Source organism: Protopterus annectens, chromosome 16.part0 (genome assembly GCF_019279795.1).
Source record: "Protopterus annectens isolate FY-2018-M chromosome 16.part0, PAN1.0, whole genome shotgun sequence".
Classification (NCBI taxonomy): Eukaryota; Metazoa; Chordata; order Ceratodontiformes; family Protopteridae; genus Protopterus; species Protopterus annectens.
In genome coordinates, this window is record NC_056750.1 from 564574314 (window position 1) to 564596260 (window position 21947).

Genomic DNA, 21947 nt, shown 5'->3' on the forward strand with positions numbered 1-21947 from the left:
TTAAAATCTCGTTAAAGTGATTTGCTGATGTTTTAGAATGTACCTTTGCACTACAGCGCCCAGTGGATAAACTTCCAAACAAAACATTTCCTGATGGGGCCCCTGGCTGACTAAATTTACAGATGATTTCAAATTAGGAGCAGTCATAGAATCGCCCACCAACACAAATGTTCTACAGGAAGAACTGACACAGATAAATAACTAGTGTCAGAGCCATGGACAAAAACTAAATGCCAAGAAATGCATAATAGTATCCTTTGGGAAGTTATCCACCCCTGGTAACTATCATATTGATAACACATCCCTAAGAGTTGACCCAGTACTCAGGGACTTGGGGACACAGACAGTAATCTAGTCCTTGACCATAGTGTGTCTACACTAGTGAAAACATCATTCTATGGTTGTACAACTTATAAACAAGGGTATGGCATCTAGTCATCGTTCCACTGTATTTGGCATTCATCAGACCTGTCATTGAGTACAATGCCGCTTTTTGGTATGTACCTAACCAGGCACTTGCAACAACTGCAATGTCCACAGAGGTTCCTCACTAAAAGAATACAGGGTACAAGTAACAGCCTCAAGGCTCTATCCTTGTATTCTGTCTCCCACAGGCTGTTGTGGGAAGATCTATGCCTGGTATACAAGGCATCGTCAGACCCCACTCTGATGGACCTCCTGCATATCCACAAAACAAAAGGCACCAGAATTACCTGTTCTAAAGACTTAAACCTTATCTGTGATATAAACAGAACCTGCTGGAGAGACAGGTATGTATCCCAAAGACAACACCTTCTCTGGAACAAGCTCCCCATTCATGTAAAGCAGAACTCCTCCCTAACCCAATTCAGGTGTAACTTGGTCAATTTGATGGGGAACATAACACTCATCCCTGGTTTGGCACCTATATCTCCAATGGACACAGGCAACCTGTAAAGGTTTCACCTCCCAAGCCCCTGCTTACACTTAGCAAGATTATGACAGTTTGTCAGAGATTTGGGATGCATGACTAGGCTTAAAAAGGCCCCTGTGGTTTTCTAGCCACCTATGAACAGCCCAAAAAGTAAGGAAGGGAAAGCTGGAAAATGCACTGTGGTAGTTCAATTATTGAATGCTGAGATGCAGTAGAAAAATAAGCAAATCACTAATGCACAAAAAAGCAGAAAATATTGTTTATAACAACTAATTTAAAGCAACACCCTGGATGACCCCAAGGCTGAGAACTCATCTTTTCTCCTTAAAATGCAAAATATGAAATTAATCCGTATTAGTAGAAGTAGACAACATCCTGTCAATCCCTATAAACGTAAACATATCAGTGTTATACTGCAATTAATGTGCTGCATTATGCTGCATTGTCTGGAATGTTTAAGATCACCAATATGTACAAATCTTTATTTCAGAGGATCTGAGGAGTCCCTAAACAGAGGACTCCACAGTTGCAAATGCCATGGTAAACAATCCACTCTGTGTTGCAGAAATTATGTGATGCCAAAAATGCTATGGTATTTTTCATAGAAAAAGATTTGGTCTTGACAATATGAACAAATAGCACAAATGCCACATGGGAAGCAACCTTTACGTTTAATGGCTAAATAACTGAGTAAATTAGGGGGTCCTTAATGTAAGAAAGGCGGTTAACCAGTTTCTTACCTTTTCTGTATGCAAAGGAACAATAGTCAGAAATGACACTGTGGAAAAAAATTGACAGCTTTCACAACTGGCCAATATTTATTAAACCATCAGGAAATCAATTTTTTTCAGAAATTTGAATCATTGTTTTCTGAACAAGATTCATATTGTATCATTTTGCCAATTATTTTTTCCCCAAGATCACAAGCTTGTATCTCCTAGTCATTTTGGTCACCTCAGATACATCTTGGTCTAAGAAACTGGGATGCAAAAATATTCTTCATTACATGGGCAAGATGGCAACCTGTAGCATGCAACAATGCATTCCTAGAAAATGGTTTACAGTACAAACTGTTTTTTAAATTACCATCCAATAGTTCTATAACAGAGACACCTAAAAATATGTGGTAAACATATTATTAGCAGTAAAGTGTAAACCCCATGTATTGTTATTTGACTATGCCACAAAGAGAAAAAAGTCTGGATGTCACTTTCCCACAAAACCCAACAATCATCCAGGAATCTGCTCCACAACGTTAAATGTGGTAAATAAACACTGTTTAAATCATTGATAAATCCAAGAAAGCCCAAGCGGATGGTAAAACAATAAAGCTCAGAGAACGAACCGCTAAGACACAAAGTTTAATGTACACATAAAAACATTAACGCTCACAGATGTACGTTTTCATTTGAGAATACACTTCCTCAGATGTGGGCTTGAATCAAAACACCCCCATTTAAGAAATCTCCCTTTACAATTCCACCAATAAGAAACAGACCATTTAATTAATAAAGCTCAAACTAAACAATTAAAATGCATATACACCAATTTCATTCATGTTGCATAGCCAAATACAGTCATATTGAATGAATTCCTTTTACAAATACAAACACATTTTTCAATCATTAAAGAAAGCACAATACACAACTTTTTAAAAATGTCTTAAATGAATAAATTAAAACATATCTTAGCTATTTAATATTACCATTGTGTCTTTTGGCTTTTCCCGGTGAGGGGTCGCCACAGCGGAACTCCGGTACGCTAATGATTGGCAGTTGATTTTTACGTACCGGCTTGCCAGGCCTGACGCACAACCTTCAACGAAGGTACGCCCATTCACGCATGTCTCCACGCAGAAGACGCTCTAGCTGAGAATCGAACCGGACACCATCTTACTGTGAGGCGACAACGCTACCGCAGCACCACCACCGCGGGTATTTAATATTACCATTAAGACTTAATATTATGCAAAGAGATTTGGCTCCATCTTGTGGATTATTTTGGAAATACAAGTCAATTAAATATCAAGGGAACTGGAAGTAAAAATTATTATGAATAAAACAAACACTTTTTATAAAGTTTCCAAAATGCATTATAAAACCGCAAAAAATAATATTAAAAATATTTTTGTCCTGATATGTCTTTAAAATTACTTTATTTAATAATTTAAATAATTCTCCAGGGGACAAAAGCTATTTAAAATCACTTAAATATATCTAAAACCACAATGTTAAATATTTACAAAGACATCCTTCATAATTATAGTTTAGCTGCTCTTAAATTTAGAAGGGAATTTATAGATATATGTTCATTCAGTCCTGGTTTTTTATTGGCTTCCAGGGTGATCTGCCACCAAAGCTCCTTATATTCAATAGTTTCTTTCCATAGACCACCCTGGTCATTTTTAACCACTTTCTCCAGGACAAAAAATAAATAGTGGGCATTGACACATTCTTGGCTATGTTTATATAAGGTATTAGTGTCTTTTATTTTGTACAGCATATGTATATTCTTTTTCTTAATCTACGTTCCGTTTTTCCATGTAAAACGTCACAAGACTGACAATTTGCCAGATAAACTAGGCCACTAGTGTCACAATTTGTAAAATCCTTACTTTCCAACATCCTATTTCTACACTGTAAAAAAATGCTCTCCTTCTATAAACATCCCCACATTGTGAACAAATACCCACACTTAAAAGTTCCTTTCCTCTTTTTGCTTTTAATAATCCCTTAATCGTAACTGGATTCCAATAAATTTTTCAAGTTCCTGGAATTTTTATAAACAATTTTAAATTTTTTCTTTTTTATTTTGTCCAAATTGGTGAGAGCTAAGAACCTGTCCCATTCATTATTCACAGTCTCTCTCACCATTGTGGAGCCAGTATTAAATTCCAAAACTAGGGCCCTGTCAAAATTTTCCAAATAATCAGTGTTTATCTGTTTGGTGGCTATATCATCCCTTTTGTCTTTACCTAGAATAGGTTGATATTTGTCTATTCTAACTCCTAGTACCTCTTTTTCCACCTCATCCAGTAAATAATCCGGATATTTCCTTGTTTTAAACATCTTTCTTACAGTTCCATTTCTCTATAAAAATCTTCATTATTTGAAGTCATCCTACAGCCTATGTATTGCCCTTTTACTATGTTCTTCTAATGCTTAGGATGAGCACTATCAAAATGCAAGTAGGAATTAGAGTATGTTGATTTTCTAAAGACTCTAGAATTAAATTTGTCATTTCCCTTATAAATTTCAACATCTAAGTACTGTAAGGTCTCGTTACTTGTCTTGTACATGAATTCCAGGTAATTTGTACTTTTATTAAGGTAATCAATAAAATTAACCACTTCACTTTCTGAAGCCACCCATATATCTCTTGTAAAGAATCCAGTTCTCCTTGTATATAGAATCCAGCACCCACTTTTCCTCCCATTTGGCCAGGACCAAATTTGTGTAGGTGGGGGCACAAGCCGCACCCATCGCCACACCTTTAATCTGGTGAAAGAATTCACACTGTTTAAATCATCATAGATGTACTGTTGCTCAAAAACGCATGCAAAGATTTGCATTAATGAAGGCAAAAGTTATGTCCATTGCTGTACCCCGTATCTGAAGAAAACATTTACTGTTAAAATGAACAACACTAATTTCTAATACCAAGTGCAGGCCTGAAGAAGAAAATGAATAAATTCCTTGGAATATAACTCACTAGAGGTAAACCAATAGTGACCATCTTGTAAACCCATATCATGGGGGGCTGGGAATATATATATGAACTTTCCATAACTAATGTTATGCTGCTATCATCCGAGTTTAATTTGTTTGCTGCTGATGGGCTTAGATTTTTTTGGATGTCAACAGCTGTTTCTCAACGCTAACGCTAGCTTTTGTTGTAAAACGACCTATACATTAGGTCGCATTTAAACTGCTGAGCTGTGCATATCCTTCCAGAGGTAGCTTTATACATACACTTGAGCACTACCATACTTGTACTATGCACCATACCTACATATCCTAATCACTCTCTCCATTAGACTGTTATGCAATTACTTGCTACCCATCTGCAGGGTTCTATACTGTGTAAGACTAATCTTTGTTGCTTCAGATCTCACTACATTTTAAATGTTTAATTGAAGTGTCTCACTGATGCCGCTTACTTTTGTACTAGTGCCTATTGACTGTGCAATGTGTATATGAACCTGTATTGTGTTACTACTGCATTTATTTGTGCTGTTTTTTTAATGTCTAAATTGCATTACTTTTTGTACTGCTACTCCAAAGTCACTCTCCTACACTATTTCTGCTGTCACTGTTGTACCTACGCCTCACTGCATACTTCCACTCCTCATTTCCAGCCTCATACTCCAACCTGCAAATACTCCCTTCCACATTTCACCAGAGTCTCTCCTATACTCTGCTCCTATCTCCAACCACTGTCCCATGTAGCTCTTACTAGCACCCACTGTTTCATTCCTCATACTCCCTTACTAACTCCTAACCCCTCAATACACACAACCACCCTTCTGGCTTTTTACTCTTACTTGGTCCCTCCGTATCCTAACCATCTCCTCTCTCTCCCTTTTTTTTTTTAGGTTACCAATAACCACACCTTCAAGCCCACAGACCTACCCTGCCTGGAACTACCTTCTGTCAAGTCCCTTTGAACATTACCGCTCTCTATTCTGAGTGTAAAGTATGTCCTGCTAAAGTGTACTTGTTAATCTCATGCCAGTGCTGCTATTCCCCTGGTGGCTGCTTCTTGCACATTTCCGGGCCGCTCCCTATTCTTCCATCTACCCTGTTCTCCCCCTCTCCCACCTTCGACAGTTACTCTTACTCTTCAGATCCCTGTGTGCTGTGCTCCCATCTCTGACTATTATCCTCTAGTTTGTCCCTCCTGCACTACAATATCCTGTTGTCCTTTGTAGCTTCTTTACTCGGTCCGGATACCTCCTTCCCTACTGATTTATTCAGAACATTTCTGTGCCTTGCTCTACTCCTGCCTCTCTTGCTTCATCTCTGTGCCTTGCTCTACTCCTGCCTCTCTTGCTTCATCTCTGTGCCTTGCTCTACTCCTGCCTCTCTTGCTTCATCTCTGTGCCTTGCTCTACTCCTGCCTCTCTTGCTTCCACTGTTGCCAAACTTACCTGCATCATTGATTGTCTTTCTTGGGGTTTCTTGAGTTTTTCTGCGGGTATAACCCCACTATGCTCAGGCTCGCTTCGTTCCCCTACCCCCATCCCCACATCAATTACTTTTATCCTCTTCAATCCCTCTCCTTCCTGCCAGCTCAACCCCTCACACTCCACATCCTGCCTAAAAAACACTCCCACCCTTTCACTATCAATTACATAACTTCCTATTTTCAAAAGGTCCTCTTCCAGGCATTCTAGAACTAAACTCTTCACAGAAACTAAAATGCAACTTTTATACTTTACCATTCCACTTTTTATACTTCGCTCTACCTTAACCTCCCATCACACCAAGCTTTCACAGCCTTATATAGACTCTCCTACCTCATGTATCCCTAAACCTCCTCCTATCTCTCGATCCTTCGTACTCTCCGCAGCTCTCCAACTTCTCCAACAACTGCTTTCATAAGCTTACTACATTACAGAACTAACCCTCTCTCCTGTAAATCCAAATCTAAACTATACAAACAACTCTTATTACTAACTCCTCTTACTTCTTTTCCTAGTAATATACTTCTCACTGGGGACGTCCACCCCAAACCTGGCCCCCCACCCCACAAGTCTTCCTCTACCTCCTCCCTCTCCTCATCATTCACACTCCCCCCATCCCCCATATCATCAGACTTCACTACACAAACATCTAGCTATCCATTACATAAATATTCAAAGCCTCACTAACAAAATCACTGAGCTGCATACCTGGATAGCCCATACCTCCCCTAACACCCTAACCTTATCTGAAACTTGGCTAAAACCCCACATCACAAACAAAATAACTCCTACTTGGCTATAATATCTACCACTCTAATAGAATCTCAAAAAAGGGGGGAGGTGTCGCCATCCACTACTCTGATAGCCTTAACCTCTCACCTATCCTCATCCCTATTCCAGACTTCCACCCAGCTGAACTAGTCATCCTAAACCTCAAGAAGATTTGCCATTGCCTCCATATATACCCACCCTGGAAAGAATATTCCAACCCTGAAAATATCTACTTGGTTCTACCACAACATACCATATGAAACCCTCATCCTTGGCTATGTCAACACCGACTGGTCCAAACTTACAACTGACTCTCCACAACTTAGTATCAATTTACAGGGATTCCACCAACTGATAACATCCTCCACCCACCTACACAATACCTCTTCCGACTCTACTACTGACTGGATCCTCACCAACTCCCCTAACCTCTATCACAGTCCAAACTACCTTACCAAAGTCCTTAAGTGACCATCTTCCTACCTACATCCTACGTCACTCTGTCCAGCTACCCAAACCACACTCGTATAAAGACTGTCGTAAACTCTCCAACTTTAATACCAGCGAATTTAATTCAGTTCTGTCTAGTATTGACTGGTCCATCGGAAGCAGTGCTTAAATTTAATCAAATTTTCCTAGACACCTTTAACTCCCTTGCCCCCTCCAGGAGAATTAGAATCTAATCTAATTTTGCTCCCTGGCTATCCAGGGAAACTAGAACCCTTACGCACAAACGTGATAGTGCTTGGAAAGCCTGGACTAAAACCAAAGAACCTCCCCTGTTACAGAACTACAAAGAACCTCGGAACATTGCCAAAAACCAAATCAATAAGGACAAAATATTCTATTATAAACTCTCCCAAAATCAATAGCAAATCCAATCCATGTAAATTCTGGACCACTCTAAATAAAATTCTCTGGCCAGGTTGCCCTTCCAATGCCTCCTCTTTCCCAAATAACACCCCTCTAGAAACCGCTACCCTCCTCAAATTGACACAGTCCAAAAACTCACACCCTCTAACTCCAACACAAATACTCTCTCTACCCCTCCCAACCCTCTTAACAAAAACCTTTTCACCCTTCAAACTTTTCCTACTTCTACATTAAATCATTTCTGCTGAAGCTAAAACCCTACTCTCCTTCCTCTGACAATCTCCCACCTACCTTCCACAAACTAGCCACTGAATCCATAGCCTATCCAGTATCCGTGTTAATCAATAGATCTAGTCAGGAAGCAGCAGTGCCAGTTATTTGGAAATCCTTCTTCACCATCCCCCTGCATAAAGGGGGTTACTCAACTGATCCATCTAACTTTAGACCAATTGCCATCCTCTCCCTTCTCTTTAAAATACTCGAAAAATGCATTCATACACAGCTTCTAAACTATGTCCTCCAGGAAAACCTTCTCACACGCACTCAACATGGCTTCCGGCCAAACCACACGACAGCTACTGCCCTCCTATCATTTACACATACTGTCGCCGAGGCCCATGATAAAAAAAAAACTCCTATCCCGTCTTTTCCTTGACCTCTCCAAAGCTTTTGACACTGCCTCTCACCCTATACTTGTATCCAAACTTGCCAACCTCAATCTATCTGCTATCTACCTAGCGTTGTTCTCTAGCTACCGCTCTCACAGGCAACAATCTGTCAGATGTCTCTCCTTCTGCTCACCCTACCTTCCAGTCACATCTAGTGTACCCCAAGGATCCATCTTGGGTCCCCTCCTGTTCAACATCCTCACTAATGAACTTCATACATCCTGCAAACAATGTTCCCTAATTCAATACGCTGATGACAAGACTCATCTCCACTTCCACCAATATCTCTGAACTCCATACTCTTACCCAAAATGCCTTTTGGTCCATTGAAAAGTGGCTGTTTGATAATCTACTCATCCTAAACCCACGAAAAAAAAAAAAAAAAACTCTTGCTTTTCCTCCCTCGTTCTCTCTCTCACTACAAATCTACCTTTGTCATCACATCCTCCAATACCATCATACAACCAGAACTCCACACAAAGGTCCTAGCTGCCATCACTGATGATGAATTTAACTTACATATCCTCCAAAGTATAAAAAACTCACCAGAAACTGGGCTTGCTTTATTGCAACAGAAAATTTTTAACTTTTAATGCTAGACTCTCCCTGGCACAGGCTCTTCTCCTCCCCTCCCTCCTGTATGCCGCCCCAGTCCTAACTAACATTCAGTCCACAACCCTGGCCAAACTCCAACAAACATACCATAAAATAGCGAGATTTGTCACCAACTCTCCTTACAACTCACAACATTGCCTTGCACTCAACTCTCCCCAATGGCCTGAACCCCCACAACAACTCATCCTATCACAATTTCAAATCATACACTCCATTTTATACAAACCATCCTCCAGCCCTGCTCCCTCCTCCCTAGTATCCACCTATAATCCCACTCATACCCTCCACACCTCAAACCAGCAACTCCTAGATACCTACCAACCTAAGAAAACTGTCAGTAAACTACTCTAGAAATGTTCTGCAACCCATGCTTGCAATAACTTCCAACACACATACGTTCCATTACCCACCCTGTACACTTTAAAAAAGAACTCAGACTTCACCTACTTAACACCAAGACTTGCACCGGTCATGACCCTACCTAATTCCAATACATTCTTATATCTTGCTCTATTTTACATACTTCCCGTTTTCCATCCTATTCCTCAGACCTAACTTACTCTAGCTCCTTCTACTCCCTCTCCTTACACATGCATTTTATCTTTCGCAACTTACACTTGTACTTTTCCTAAATACTACATCCTTAAGACATACTACCCCACTACAGCTATAATTGTGGATATTGTTTTGATAGCTCTATTGCTGAAAATACCTTTACTACAAACATTTTTTTACTCTTGTTTACATTACTACTCTTATTATTATTGTGTATGTATCTTCTGATCTTATGTACCATAATTATTTATTTGCCTTGGATTGCAAAGTTTATGTACTGTAAACTATGTGTAACTGGAGTTTTTCTCCTCGGGTCTCCACTGAAAATGGGCTTCTGGCCCAGCTGGACTAACCCAGTTAACAAATGTCAATAAATAAATGTTCAAAGAAAAATAGGTGTCACGCACTTGCATTTGGGTCATAATAAATAAGAATTCAGTACTGCCAGCAATGCAAGTGTCAAAAGACATTTTAGAGAAGGGACCCTCTTCAAGAAACAATGGACCTTCCTAATGTTGGCCCGACATTTAAATGTACCTTTGGAAGTATATACAATTACTTAACTTCACAGACAGCTGCTTAATGTAATCGGTAATAATACTACTATCTTAAACCCTCTCAAAAAGGAATGTATCTAGTGCCTGTTTAAATAGAAAAGGTGGGATCTGACTCCAAATGTATACATGTAGGGACATTCAACTGTTTATAGGCCTCAGTTTTGAAGTCCCTAGATGATCACACCACCATCCTACCTTACCTGCCTAAACAACTAAATTATGGCTCAAATCTAATGGTGTCAAAGTCAGTCTTTCTACATAATAAGATTTTGTCCAAAATGTTTAAAAAATTCCATTGGATTAGAGTAAATCTCATTCCGAACAGACTGTTCAAAAACTTGACAGTGAGGTGGGGGGGTTAAAAGGAAGACTACAAAAGGGAACATTATTAACATGGCCTTTAGAAAAAAAGGTCAGCATTTCAAATTCAGGATTCTGCAAAACAGACCTCAGATCCTGCACCAAACCTGACAATGAAAAACACAGAAGGAATAAAATCCAGTTCTTTATTCAATAATGAAATGGTATCATTGTCCAAAAATTGCCCTCTTAAATTTATAACCAAACTTTTAATATTTACATTTTCAGTAAACGTTTCTTGAAATGAGAAGCCAATGTTGCCTCTTTCATTGGCCTGACGATGTTTATGGTGGCCACATTTGTACCATTGTGTCTGGAACCCAAAAAAGTCCTTTTGGATATGGAAGAACTATCCACATCCATGTCTGTATTACAAAACAAAGATGAATCCAAAGGAACACTGGACTACAAAATATGACATTTTGTCTTTTATATTTAGATTCATTTTAACACTCCCATGACCACTGTTATTGCCTTTACCAAAACAAAATGTTTTTCTAGATTTCAGTTTGACAAAAGACACTACCAGAAATCTTAAATCATGATTACACTTTCTTAACTTTCTAGTTTCCAGTTCTTTATCCAAAGACTGCATTTGCAGGCACAAATTAGTATTAAAAATCTCAAACTAGGGGTGACTAACAAAATTATTAGTGACGGAAAATATCTGCTTTCACAATTTTTTTTAAGACTTGCAATATCTTGCTCATAATTCACTCATGAAAGACAGTTTAGTATCTTGATCACAGATCAACTTGGATCCATGGATGGGAAACAGAAGATTTACCCCAGGACTGCTCCCTGTACTACTAATAGACAAAGACAGCTCCTAAATGCTTTATCCCACGCTTGGGTCCCTCAAAGTATCTATGGAATGATCCCAGTTATTCTCACCAAGGGTAATATATAGAGGATTACGATCAGGTCTTTGAACGTAACCATTTCATGTCCACCAGATATGGATGCCAACAAATTCACCTCAAGTGCAAAGCTCAAGAGATGAATCCTGGCATCCATGTCTCAAACACATAATAATGGGTCGTAATTGGTAAGACTCAATCATAACACTTTGTAGTGTATTGAGTTTTGTCCACTCTGTGTACTACTAGTTACAGAAAAAGAAAAGCTGAAGTGTTTAATCAGACTTGAAAGCCAGTAAAGTACTTAGCGAGTGCTGTTGCATAAATAGCAAGTAAAAATAACTTACTTACAGAATGATGTCTGTAAACTTTCACCAATATAGGAGGAAAGATATTCAGGAACTGCTGAGAATGAAGAACGCCACTTTCCTGATACCGAACCGTAACAGCACTTAGGGCATGTATAACTTTGTTACACACCTCTAAAAGTGCTGTTACAGTCAGGTTAGGTCTTGCACTACAGAAGCACATAACAGATTTTTTTTTTTTTTATTTTGGAGTGCAATCATAGTGTGCAATCACGGTGCGCCATGCACTGTATAATTACTGACCACTGGATGGTAAGGCCAATCTAACACCAAATGGGTTAGATTAATTCAAGCACCAAAAGGGAAACTGGCTAGGCTTAAAATGGCCTGTATGGACAGCTAACGTAACACTTGCCTGTAAAAGTGAATCAAACATTCAATAAACATAAAGGATAATACTTTTTGAACTGCACATCAACTTTCCAAAAATGAGATCTTGTGATCCAATCCCAGGCTACAGAAAAGCCCTTTGTCCACAGGGTGCCATATCCTGCTGTTGATAAGCTTTGAGTCATAAAATAAATTTTGATAAATGGATGGGGAACTGTAAATTCACTCCCAGGGCACTGCCCATGCCCCTTAAGGACAGAGGGGGTCTGTAAAATGACTCAGGGGTCCCATACCCAATGACCAACTACCCTGATACTTCCCCAACCCATATATGAAAAATTAAGATACAATATTGTCATACCCTACTATTGTCTAGGCTTGTAAAGGCTCTTGTGCCATTGGCCTACTAATCACCTATGAACAAATGCCAAACTTCAGGACCAAGTTTCCTCAAAAACTGAGCAAGAAGAAAAACACCTCCTTCAATAATGCATCATCACCAGAGGCCGATGGAATAAAATTACTTTCTGTCACAACCACACTTCTACAACACGGAATGGGTGAAATATAATAATTTTCACCCATAATATTGTCCAAAAAACCATCACACACAATTAATCACAACAAACCACAGTACAGGTTTGAAAGGTAACTCGGCACAAATATATATTCCAAAACAAAACGTTTTTAAAGTACAATCTAATAGTTTTGAAACTTGGTGTTTTGTCCTTCACAATAAATATTTCTGTCTATTTGACAGCTGGTGATGTGTTCTGTTTGCCTTTTTATCATATGTTACACACACATCTTTTCATGCACTTTTGTTGTTTTAGAATATTCCAAAACAGCAGAAGTGCATGAAGCTACCAGAAAAGGTTCACGTGTAAAACATACTTAAAAAAGAACACAGCACCAACTGGTAAATAGATATGATTTATCATTAAACAAACTGTCACAACAGTGAAAACAAAAAGAACCACCTTTTTACAGTGCATCTAAAAGATCAAACAGGGAAAAAAGCTGTGACCTTCCCACATGCCCTGCATATTAATTATACCAACTATGAGATCATACAATAGGACAAGTTCAAATTCCCACACCAAACTGTTATGTGTTCTCACATGGAAAGCATCTAAAAGGTTGAAAAACAAGCCTGTAAAATTATTCTCTCAGACTAATACGTATATATAAGTATGTGCATACCCACGCGCATACACATATATTACTTATATATATATATATATATATATACACACACACACACACACACACAATCTGTTCATGCGCACATTTTGCAGTACCATCATGTCTTCTGCAATACCTGACCAACAGAAATATTGCACAAGCCATTTTGTACATTTTATGCCTATATGACCAGAAAAAAAGATATCACGGTCTATGGCCAGAAGTGCCTGTAGGCAAGCCTTCATGACTACCAGCTGCTATTGTCACTTCCCTCTCTAGCCCCACTCTGAGTCCATTCTCTGGGCAGCAACCATTTGTCTCACTCAAAGACTCTTATTGTCCTAGAAAATCAGGAGCAACCACTGCTACCTCCAGCCCCATAAAGCAGTATCTGAGAGCTGTGCCTCTCCCAACTCTGTATACTCTTCTCTAGTTCCTCTCCTAAAGACAGTTTAGCCCTTTTTTTGGCATTTGGAAAGCAGAATCAGGCTTGCTGCTTCCACCTAAAATGTCCTTAAAGTAGCCTCTTCCAAAAGGAGCCCACTACTTTTCAGCAGTTGTAATTCAGATCCAAATCTGCTGACACTTCATACTTTTTTTTGAAGCAACCACATCAACAGCCTCTGTTGGAGGTGTGGGTACTGGCTGGGTCTCTTCGCACTGTCACATCCACATGCTTGAGTTCATGCCTGACTGCAGGTAACAGCAGGCACACAAGATACTGTATCATCAAAATTATTTTTTATTAAAATATCTGCCAGAATACTATCAAACACTGATTTGCTTTTCCTATGCACACACCCCCCCCACCCCACCCCGCCCACGTTAACCAGCACAGATGAACACCTGAAATGGTGTCCATTTTGTGGCCCTAACACAGGTGCACTATCTGGGTAAGTACTACTCTATTAAAAAAAGATAATGCAAGCAAAGCAAAAAGTTATGACTTGCGCAGTGCCCAGCCCCTCATAGCAATGGTTTCTTTCTTCTCCACCAGAATGGAGTACAGGTCCTTGTGTCAGCCTAAATTGCTGCCGACTCAGGACAACCCACCACTTGTTAGCTGTTTCATGTGACTTTTGTTTCTCACTGTGGACACTGTACTATAAATGGAGTTAAATGTTTTTCTAGTGAAATGATTACACTAAGACCAATCCATGTACGTGAAAATGTGGAACCAACTGTGACAGTTCAGGCAGCCTTCTATAGTACAGTGGTCTCAAATGCAGCTCTAAGCAAACCCCTCTTGTTTAGTCATACACTGCAGGCAGGATAGAGGTCACCCTTTCTACCCATCATGCAATCCTGGCCTGTCAAGCAGATACTCCTATGTTCAAGCAGAGTACTAAGTGCTTGCTGTCTAATCAGGTCTCCCAACATATTAAAGGCATTCAAATTCTACTCGCTCACCTATTAAAGTAAGCACTCAGTTTTGCAATGAAATCTGACACTTTCTGTGACCTTTTCTTGTGCTCTCTACACTTTTTCCTATAAGCTTCAGAAGTTAACTTGCAAAATTAGCAAAGAATATGCTTCACTTTTACATAAGACAGACAAACTGATGAATCATTTTCAACTTCCTCCCCTCTTGAGGAACATCACTGCACCACCCTCTCCAAAGGCAGATGGCTCCCAGTATCCTACAGAGTTGAGCTAAACCTAAGGGCTCTTTTTTCAAACTTCTTCGACCAGGTGACTTTCCACCTCCTACTGGCAAACACCATAATAAAAATACCCTACAGCTTCTGCAACCTCCCCAAGTAACTCCCCATTTTTCTCTAGATCTATTATGTGGCTGTAGGGGTACTAACACCTTTTGGTGGAAAAAAAAAGTTTTGCAGACTACACAAATCCAGTTTACAATATCCATACCACTAGCCATTAATTAATACATGGTGTTATGAGCTTAAAATCCCACTCAATGCCACCAAGTATTAGGTAACAGTTTGGTCTAGAAGCCACATCACTGTCACCTATTAATAAGGATGGGGCCACTGTCATTTGATCTATACCACTATACAGAATAAAAAGGGCACATGGCTGTTTATTGTAAAACTCACCACACACAAGATTCACTGAAACATTGAGATTCCCCACCTTCTGCTTTCTCCTCTTCCCCAGTGTTGTGTGACCTGGAGTTGTAAATAAAATATGTGCCCCACTCCCTCAACAACACCCAGAGTAGGAGTTTTTAATTTATCAGAAAACAAAGAGTGGGGGAGAGACTCAATTTGATGACTTTTGTCATACATGAGCTTTGTTGCAATCATGTGACAGGTAGCAGAATAAAATTATATATGTGCTCGGCCTTAAGAGTACAAAGCAAATGAACACTACTATCCTGGGCTGTGACCAAACACCAGCAAAACGTAAAGTTCACACTGAAGAGCTGCAGAGCAGTGTTATGAACTCTGGGAGATAAAACATTAGTCGTCTTTTTTTTTTTTTTTTTTAGCAAAACTCCCTCCATGCCCCTTTTTTTTACATCAAGAAGAAGAGTACAATCCTTCTTCCTTGCCATTCAACTCAAATCCAAGCAATATCTTTTGTGAAATGCTCCTAGCTACTGTGACAAGAGGTAAGGCATTAAGTGACAAAGTAATTCAGTTTTGCTCATATGAGAGTGACAAAGTATGTGTGTGGAACTCTGTCTGCAAACTAAACTCTGCTGAATTTCTCCAAGACGACAATTGCAGTTTATGTACAATTTCCTTATACATTTACATTTTAACCTCACCTGCAGTATACTGTGCAATAATGTTTTGTATATCTTATTAAGATTGCATAACTTTTCTGCATTGTCAATAAAAAGATACAGGTTTTGTACTGCTTTTCAGTTTCCTGCATTGTTCACAAATGTTTCATAAATACTCCAACCTATGTAACACCTTCACAACTATCAAAGTATGCTTTGAATTAGATCCCCTATGTTCTGCACTTTCAAGCTTCATTCTTGACTTCTATCGTATAAGAAAACAGAAATTTGTCAAATACAGCCCCACATCAAGCATAAGTATGTAGTAAGTATAAAATTGTAACAGCTTTCTTTAAATTAAAATACCACTGCTACTGACTGACCACAATGGCAAGTCACCATTCCAATACTACCCCTCATCAAAATAGACTATTATATCCCTCACCTTTATCATCAACTACTGTACATTTGCTTATATACTAAGGATATCCAAGCAGAAGGAAACCTCAGGAGTAAATTACAAATAACACAACTCTGAGGAGAAAACAGTTCAAATGCATGTAGGACTATCGCCTTTACATGTGTGCAAAGTGAGACAATGTCTACTTAAGCATTACACTTCCCAAGACAAACCATTCCCCCAACCACTGCAGACGTCTGCACTTCACTTTGTTGCCAAGAATAAAAGCTCATACTTGCAGAATTTGAGTTATTTCTGTGGTAACGCATGGCGTGAAGATAATTCAGATAGAAATCATTTCTTTTACGAGACGATCCGAAATAAAAACTTAGGAAATATTTTGATATTTAAATCTCAGGACACTTTCTACGGTTTAAGTTTTTTTCGCAAAACACGGCTACCTATTCAGGGACTGCTCTGCCTCTGGGTAAAGGCAGGACTGGTGGTAATCTTAAATGCATATACGTTGTACATCAGCTCTGGAGAATGCTCTTAAACCAAAAGTGAAAATCGTGTAAACAGGGTCGTTGCTGAAAAGGACAGGGCACCTAAAATATTCTTACTTACCACGTGTAAAAGGCTACACCCCAATAACTGCTGCTACCCTTCCATTCAGGACTAGTCAAGTACTCACCTCATAAATCCTGTATCTGCAGTTATTACGTCACCTGGTGACACTAAATGTTTTACGTCTTCTGGCTCTAAAATTTCGCTAACTTTTGGTTTAGCAGCTGGCAGACGTATATCCACCGCCATGTTACTACTTTTTTTTATTATTTATTTTTTGCAGCACTACAAAAAGATCTATGCACAAGTGAAGTTTTCACGTGCAGAGGATGCGCTTGATACTACTTCCACAGGAAGTGTGATTGTTGCTACATTAAGCGACAGTTAGATGGCGCTACTCCCGGAACTGTGCCGAATTGTAGAATCGTAGTTCCTTCATGCTATGCGGTACAAGTAGAATTTGTGTACCCTGAAACGAGTTCCGTGTTGTTGGCGAGCAGTATGATTTTTAACCTACTTTTTAACCCAGGGAAGTTGGGTGCTCAATGCAAAGGTCTTCGAAGTTAGCCACATTTAGTAGGGTCACTCACTTTCAGCTGTTAATACCAAATGTCAGCTGCTATGATTTCTTACACAACCAAATTAAAATTATAAAAAGATTCCGCTTCACTGAACGTTTCAAGTCTTTTATAAGAAAACATTGTATTCTGAAAATTAGGAACGCTGTATTCTTTCTGACCTTTTGCCATGATTCTTAAAAATGATCACTATGTTCTTTAATGTTAAGATGTTGAAAGGTAAGTTTACTGCCAAATGTTTAACATTACCCAGAGGCAGAACAATTATTAAATCATGAAAGATCAATCAGGGATTTAATCCCACCTCCTTGACAGCCAAACGGGGCCTGGCCACGCCTACATTACTGGGCAGGTCTAGTACGCTAATATGAAAATGACATAATTAATTTATTAGATCTGAATGCCTAAGACTCACCCTTTACTGTCTCTTGCAGAATGCACATTTAAAGGACCACCATAGGCAAAGGATGAAAAATACATGTTTTATCATGTTATGATTACTGCACCTCTCAAAGTGCCTTTAGCAACATAAGTACTCATTCCTATTTTTATTTTTTGTTTTATCCTTGCCTGACACAGCTGTAGAGCTGAGTCCTCAGCCAAGTGTCCCAAGCCAAGTCCTCCACCACCCTCTCTGTGAAACACATACTCTTTGAGATTTGTTTTTTACACACACAAACACTTGGGAAAAGCTAGCACAAATTTACCAGCTATGACCCCTCTGCCCAGACTATAAGGTAGATACTGCCACCAGAACACTCCAAAGCCAGTTACTCTGAGGCTCTTACAAGGGTACCCAATTATACTGAGTAAAAGTTAATACTAATACAAATTGTAGTGTTTGACCAATGCAGCAAGGCTGTCAGGAGCAGCCACAGTGTCACTAAATAAATATAAGTACTCTCAAAGGTTAAAATATTCTCTAAAAGACCAGCCACACTGAAAAGTTTAAATATATTTAATAAGAAATAATAAAAGAACATGAAAATACTAAATATCTATTTACGATAAACACCAGAGTTTCAGTAACAGGAAATATTAAAAATAACATTGAGGGAAAGATTCATACAAATACAGGAAAACAATACTTAACTAATTCCACTATATTTTCCTGACTGATCTAAAGAGTTACTATCCCCTAGTTGACTTACTAGAGCAAGGCAAGATGGGGTCCTTCTCTGTCAGGCTTCACAAACACACTGCCCTGAGACTTCTGTCTCATCTAGTATTAAAGCATCATTTCAGTGCTGGTTTACAGAATGACATCACACAAATCTGGTCATCTGATTTCTGGTTCCCACACCACTCCCCTTTACTAGCAGCTGAGCCAGAATCTTGCACATATGTGTCACCATACACACACGTAGGAGTTTGCTAAGCTGTGTTATAGAATCTGGAAGATATAAAACCATTTCAAAAGCTTCCACCATTCCAGGATAGCAATTAGCTCACACCTAAGGGCAATACAGTAGGATTCCTAGTACTGGTTTTCACAGACATTTCATCTCTGGCTGCAATCAGAACTGTAAGATACAATCTTTATCGTCTAAACCAAGTAATGTAATTTCAGACTATTTTTCAAAGTTAGCTGGACTGAGATTAACCTCTGCTCTTCCAGTATTCTCTGTTACAATATAGTCATTTCAACAGTTACAATACAGTTTGACATACAGGTGTATTTCTTTTCTGTCCACCAGGATCCACTGTTGGTACATTTTTACACAAGCAGCTTTACAAATACATTTTTCAACACAAGCACCTGTACAAATCAGTTTTATATACAAATGACATATAATTCTTTACAAAACTCCAGCTAGTTATGTTGGCATACGTTACACATCCACTGCCCTACTTCTCCTGGCTTAGCAGGCACTACAAGGTATTCCACATTTTGCCCATTTGTTCCACATTATGAGAGCTGGTGTTCCTTTTTGGAGATGGAAGGCTGTGCCTATATCTCTTCACTTTTGAATAGTATTATTTCCCAGGAATTATTTCTAAAAAAAAAAAAAAAGTGCACACATCAATCCAGATTCTAGGCCAATCTATCCATTTCTTAAAATGTGCACTGTAAAATATTCCATTTTAATTGCATTATGGCTGCTGAAGTGGTTATCTTTACATATTTATTAGCAGAACATGAATTATGATGATGCACGTGCACTGGCCCAGTAATCAAGGAGCCTCAATCCTCACCACTAGCACCAGTAAGGGGTGTGGGAGGATAACAAGTACACACACACAGTAAAGTACAATTTCCCTTAAGAACACACAGAGATCACAGTCAGTCTTGTGCTGGTTTCTCCCTTTCTCTCCAGATCCCCAATAAGACTCCCCACTGGCACAGCTATAGGGTTCAGATTCCAGCCGAGTGGTCAAGCCAACACCTCCAGCACCCTCTCTGTCCAACCAGTGCTTCATGTTCCTGCCCAAGTAGCTGACACACACACACACTTTGAGACATGATTTATATACAAACACACAGATGCTCTTGGGCAAGGCTGGCACAGGTTCAATAGCTATGCCCCCTTCTGCCCAGACTATAAGGTAGAAATCACTGCCACCAACCACTACTTATCAGCTACTAATAAGGCCCTTCCCAAAGGGTGACCAATTCTACTGTGTAGTGTTACTGTTATCCAAATAGTAAGTGTGACAAACAGCAAGGCTATTGGAGTGGCTTATACAGTATCACCAAATACATGCAAGTACTCTAAGAGCTTAAATTATCTCTACATAAAACAGCCACAGTTAAAATGTTTAATAATCTTTAATAATAAATAATAAAAACACAAGACAATACTCATTAATTCAACACAATGACATTAGAGAGTTCAGAAATCACAGGGAATACTTTAAAACAACATTGTAGGATGGTCTGACATAAATATAGAAAACAGCTAGACTAATCTTGCTATTTCTATCTATCTCTAAAAGAAATACTAACATCTAACTTTCTTACTTACAGAGCAAGCAAATATAGATGAGAAGTGCTGGTGAGTTGTCAGCTTCAGAACAAAATACAAAATGTCATCTCTTTTTCTTGAGATAGTTCTTACATTGATAATACACATTACTGCTGAGTCATTTCAGATTACATCATTCTTGTCACCTCTGCTTAAGTTTCCCAGGCTCACAGAACTTAAAATTTAACATTTCTTTATGATCTGCAGCTGCCAGGAAGCCACAGCAATAAAAGACACTTTATATGTGAAACTTAGTAATTATCTCTGTCTTAGGACAATAGAAAACATTTCCAGCTGCCGACATCCTGTCTCCTAGCTTGAGATCACACACAGCTGTAAAATTCTTTACTTATCAGTTTTCTTCCAGCAGGGTGCACTGTGGTTAAATTTTTGAAGTTCAACACATAGCACAGTTTTCTTACATTTGTCAAACAAGCCTGTGGATCATATTAATATTTACAATGACATAAAATTATTTACAAACTTCTAGCAAGCTAGATTGGCAGCCTTTACATTTAATGCCATATTTTACATAACAAAGAAACAGTTCTCAGTTTCTTCTTAACAATGACCTCCCAAGCCTCTGATGTGAACCAGGACTTTCTGTTACTATTGCAGCCTTTATGTAGTTTGTCTAAGTTATATACTTGTAATATATCTATCATCCTCTCAGCAATAGACTCATGTTGGATGCTTCCAAATCACATACTTTTTAAAATAGTAATACTACTGATTTAGTTTGGTTCTTCTTTCAGCTTTTCCCAGTTAGGGGGTGCCACAGCAGAACACCAGTCCGCTATTGACTGGCAGTAGATTTTTACGGTGCTGAGGTGCCAGCTCGACACCCAACCTTCAACGAAGGCATGCCCATTCACGCATGTCTTTCGAACGCCACTCCACCACGGGGAGGACATGCAGACTCCACACAGAAGGCGCTCCAGCCGAGCATCGAATGGAAGAACCTCTTGCTGTGAGGCGACAATGCTACCACTGCACCACCATGGCTAATACTACTGATTTAAAAGGTGTTGGATTCTTATGATCAAATAATGATATTCATTGCAATTAAAAACTTCTTTTTTCCATTCAGAAAATTAATGCTAATTCGTGTAGTCTTATTTTGTGAGCTTACTAAATACTACTGATTTAGTAAGCTCACAAAATAAGACTACATGAATTAGCATTCATTTTCTGAATGACAAAAGAAGTTTTTAATTGCAATGAATATCATTACTTGATCATAAGAATCCAACACCTTTTTCAAAAAGCATTATAGATTGTAGTATGTCAGAGCAAAATTCTAAGCCAAAATTAGGGGCACTTATGGGGTACGCTGTTAAGCAATCCAACACTCCTACTCATCTGTTCTCCATTGCAACTACCCCAAATCATTCAGAAATGTGAATACTTCATGACACACATGTATTAACACAGTACCAACAGCTGTAGCAGGGATACCATACTCCAAACATGGCACACAAACAATGTACTGACAAATACA

General features: G+C 38.9%; 1 protein-coding gene across 2 annotated transcripts in view; it reads right to left on the reverse strand.

Annotated features, from left to right (window-relative positions):
* EXOSC2 (exosome component 2) overlaps positions 1 to 17269 on the reverse strand; it is a 491325-nt gene extending 474056 nt beyond the window's left edge. The window contains exon 1 of one of the 2 annotated variants that reach the window (XM_044058551.1): positions 17030 to 17269. In XM_044058551.1, the coding sequence (XP_043914486.1) occupies positions 17030 to 17151 (122 nt within the window). In that variant the 5' untranslated portion in view covers positions 17152 to 17269. Of the gene's footprint in view, positions 1 to 16630; positions 16650 to 17029 lie in introns of those variants that run through there. The other variant, XM_044058552.1, reaches the window with a different exon arrangement.
* Between the last annotated feature and the right edge of the window lie 4678 nt (positions 17270 to 21947).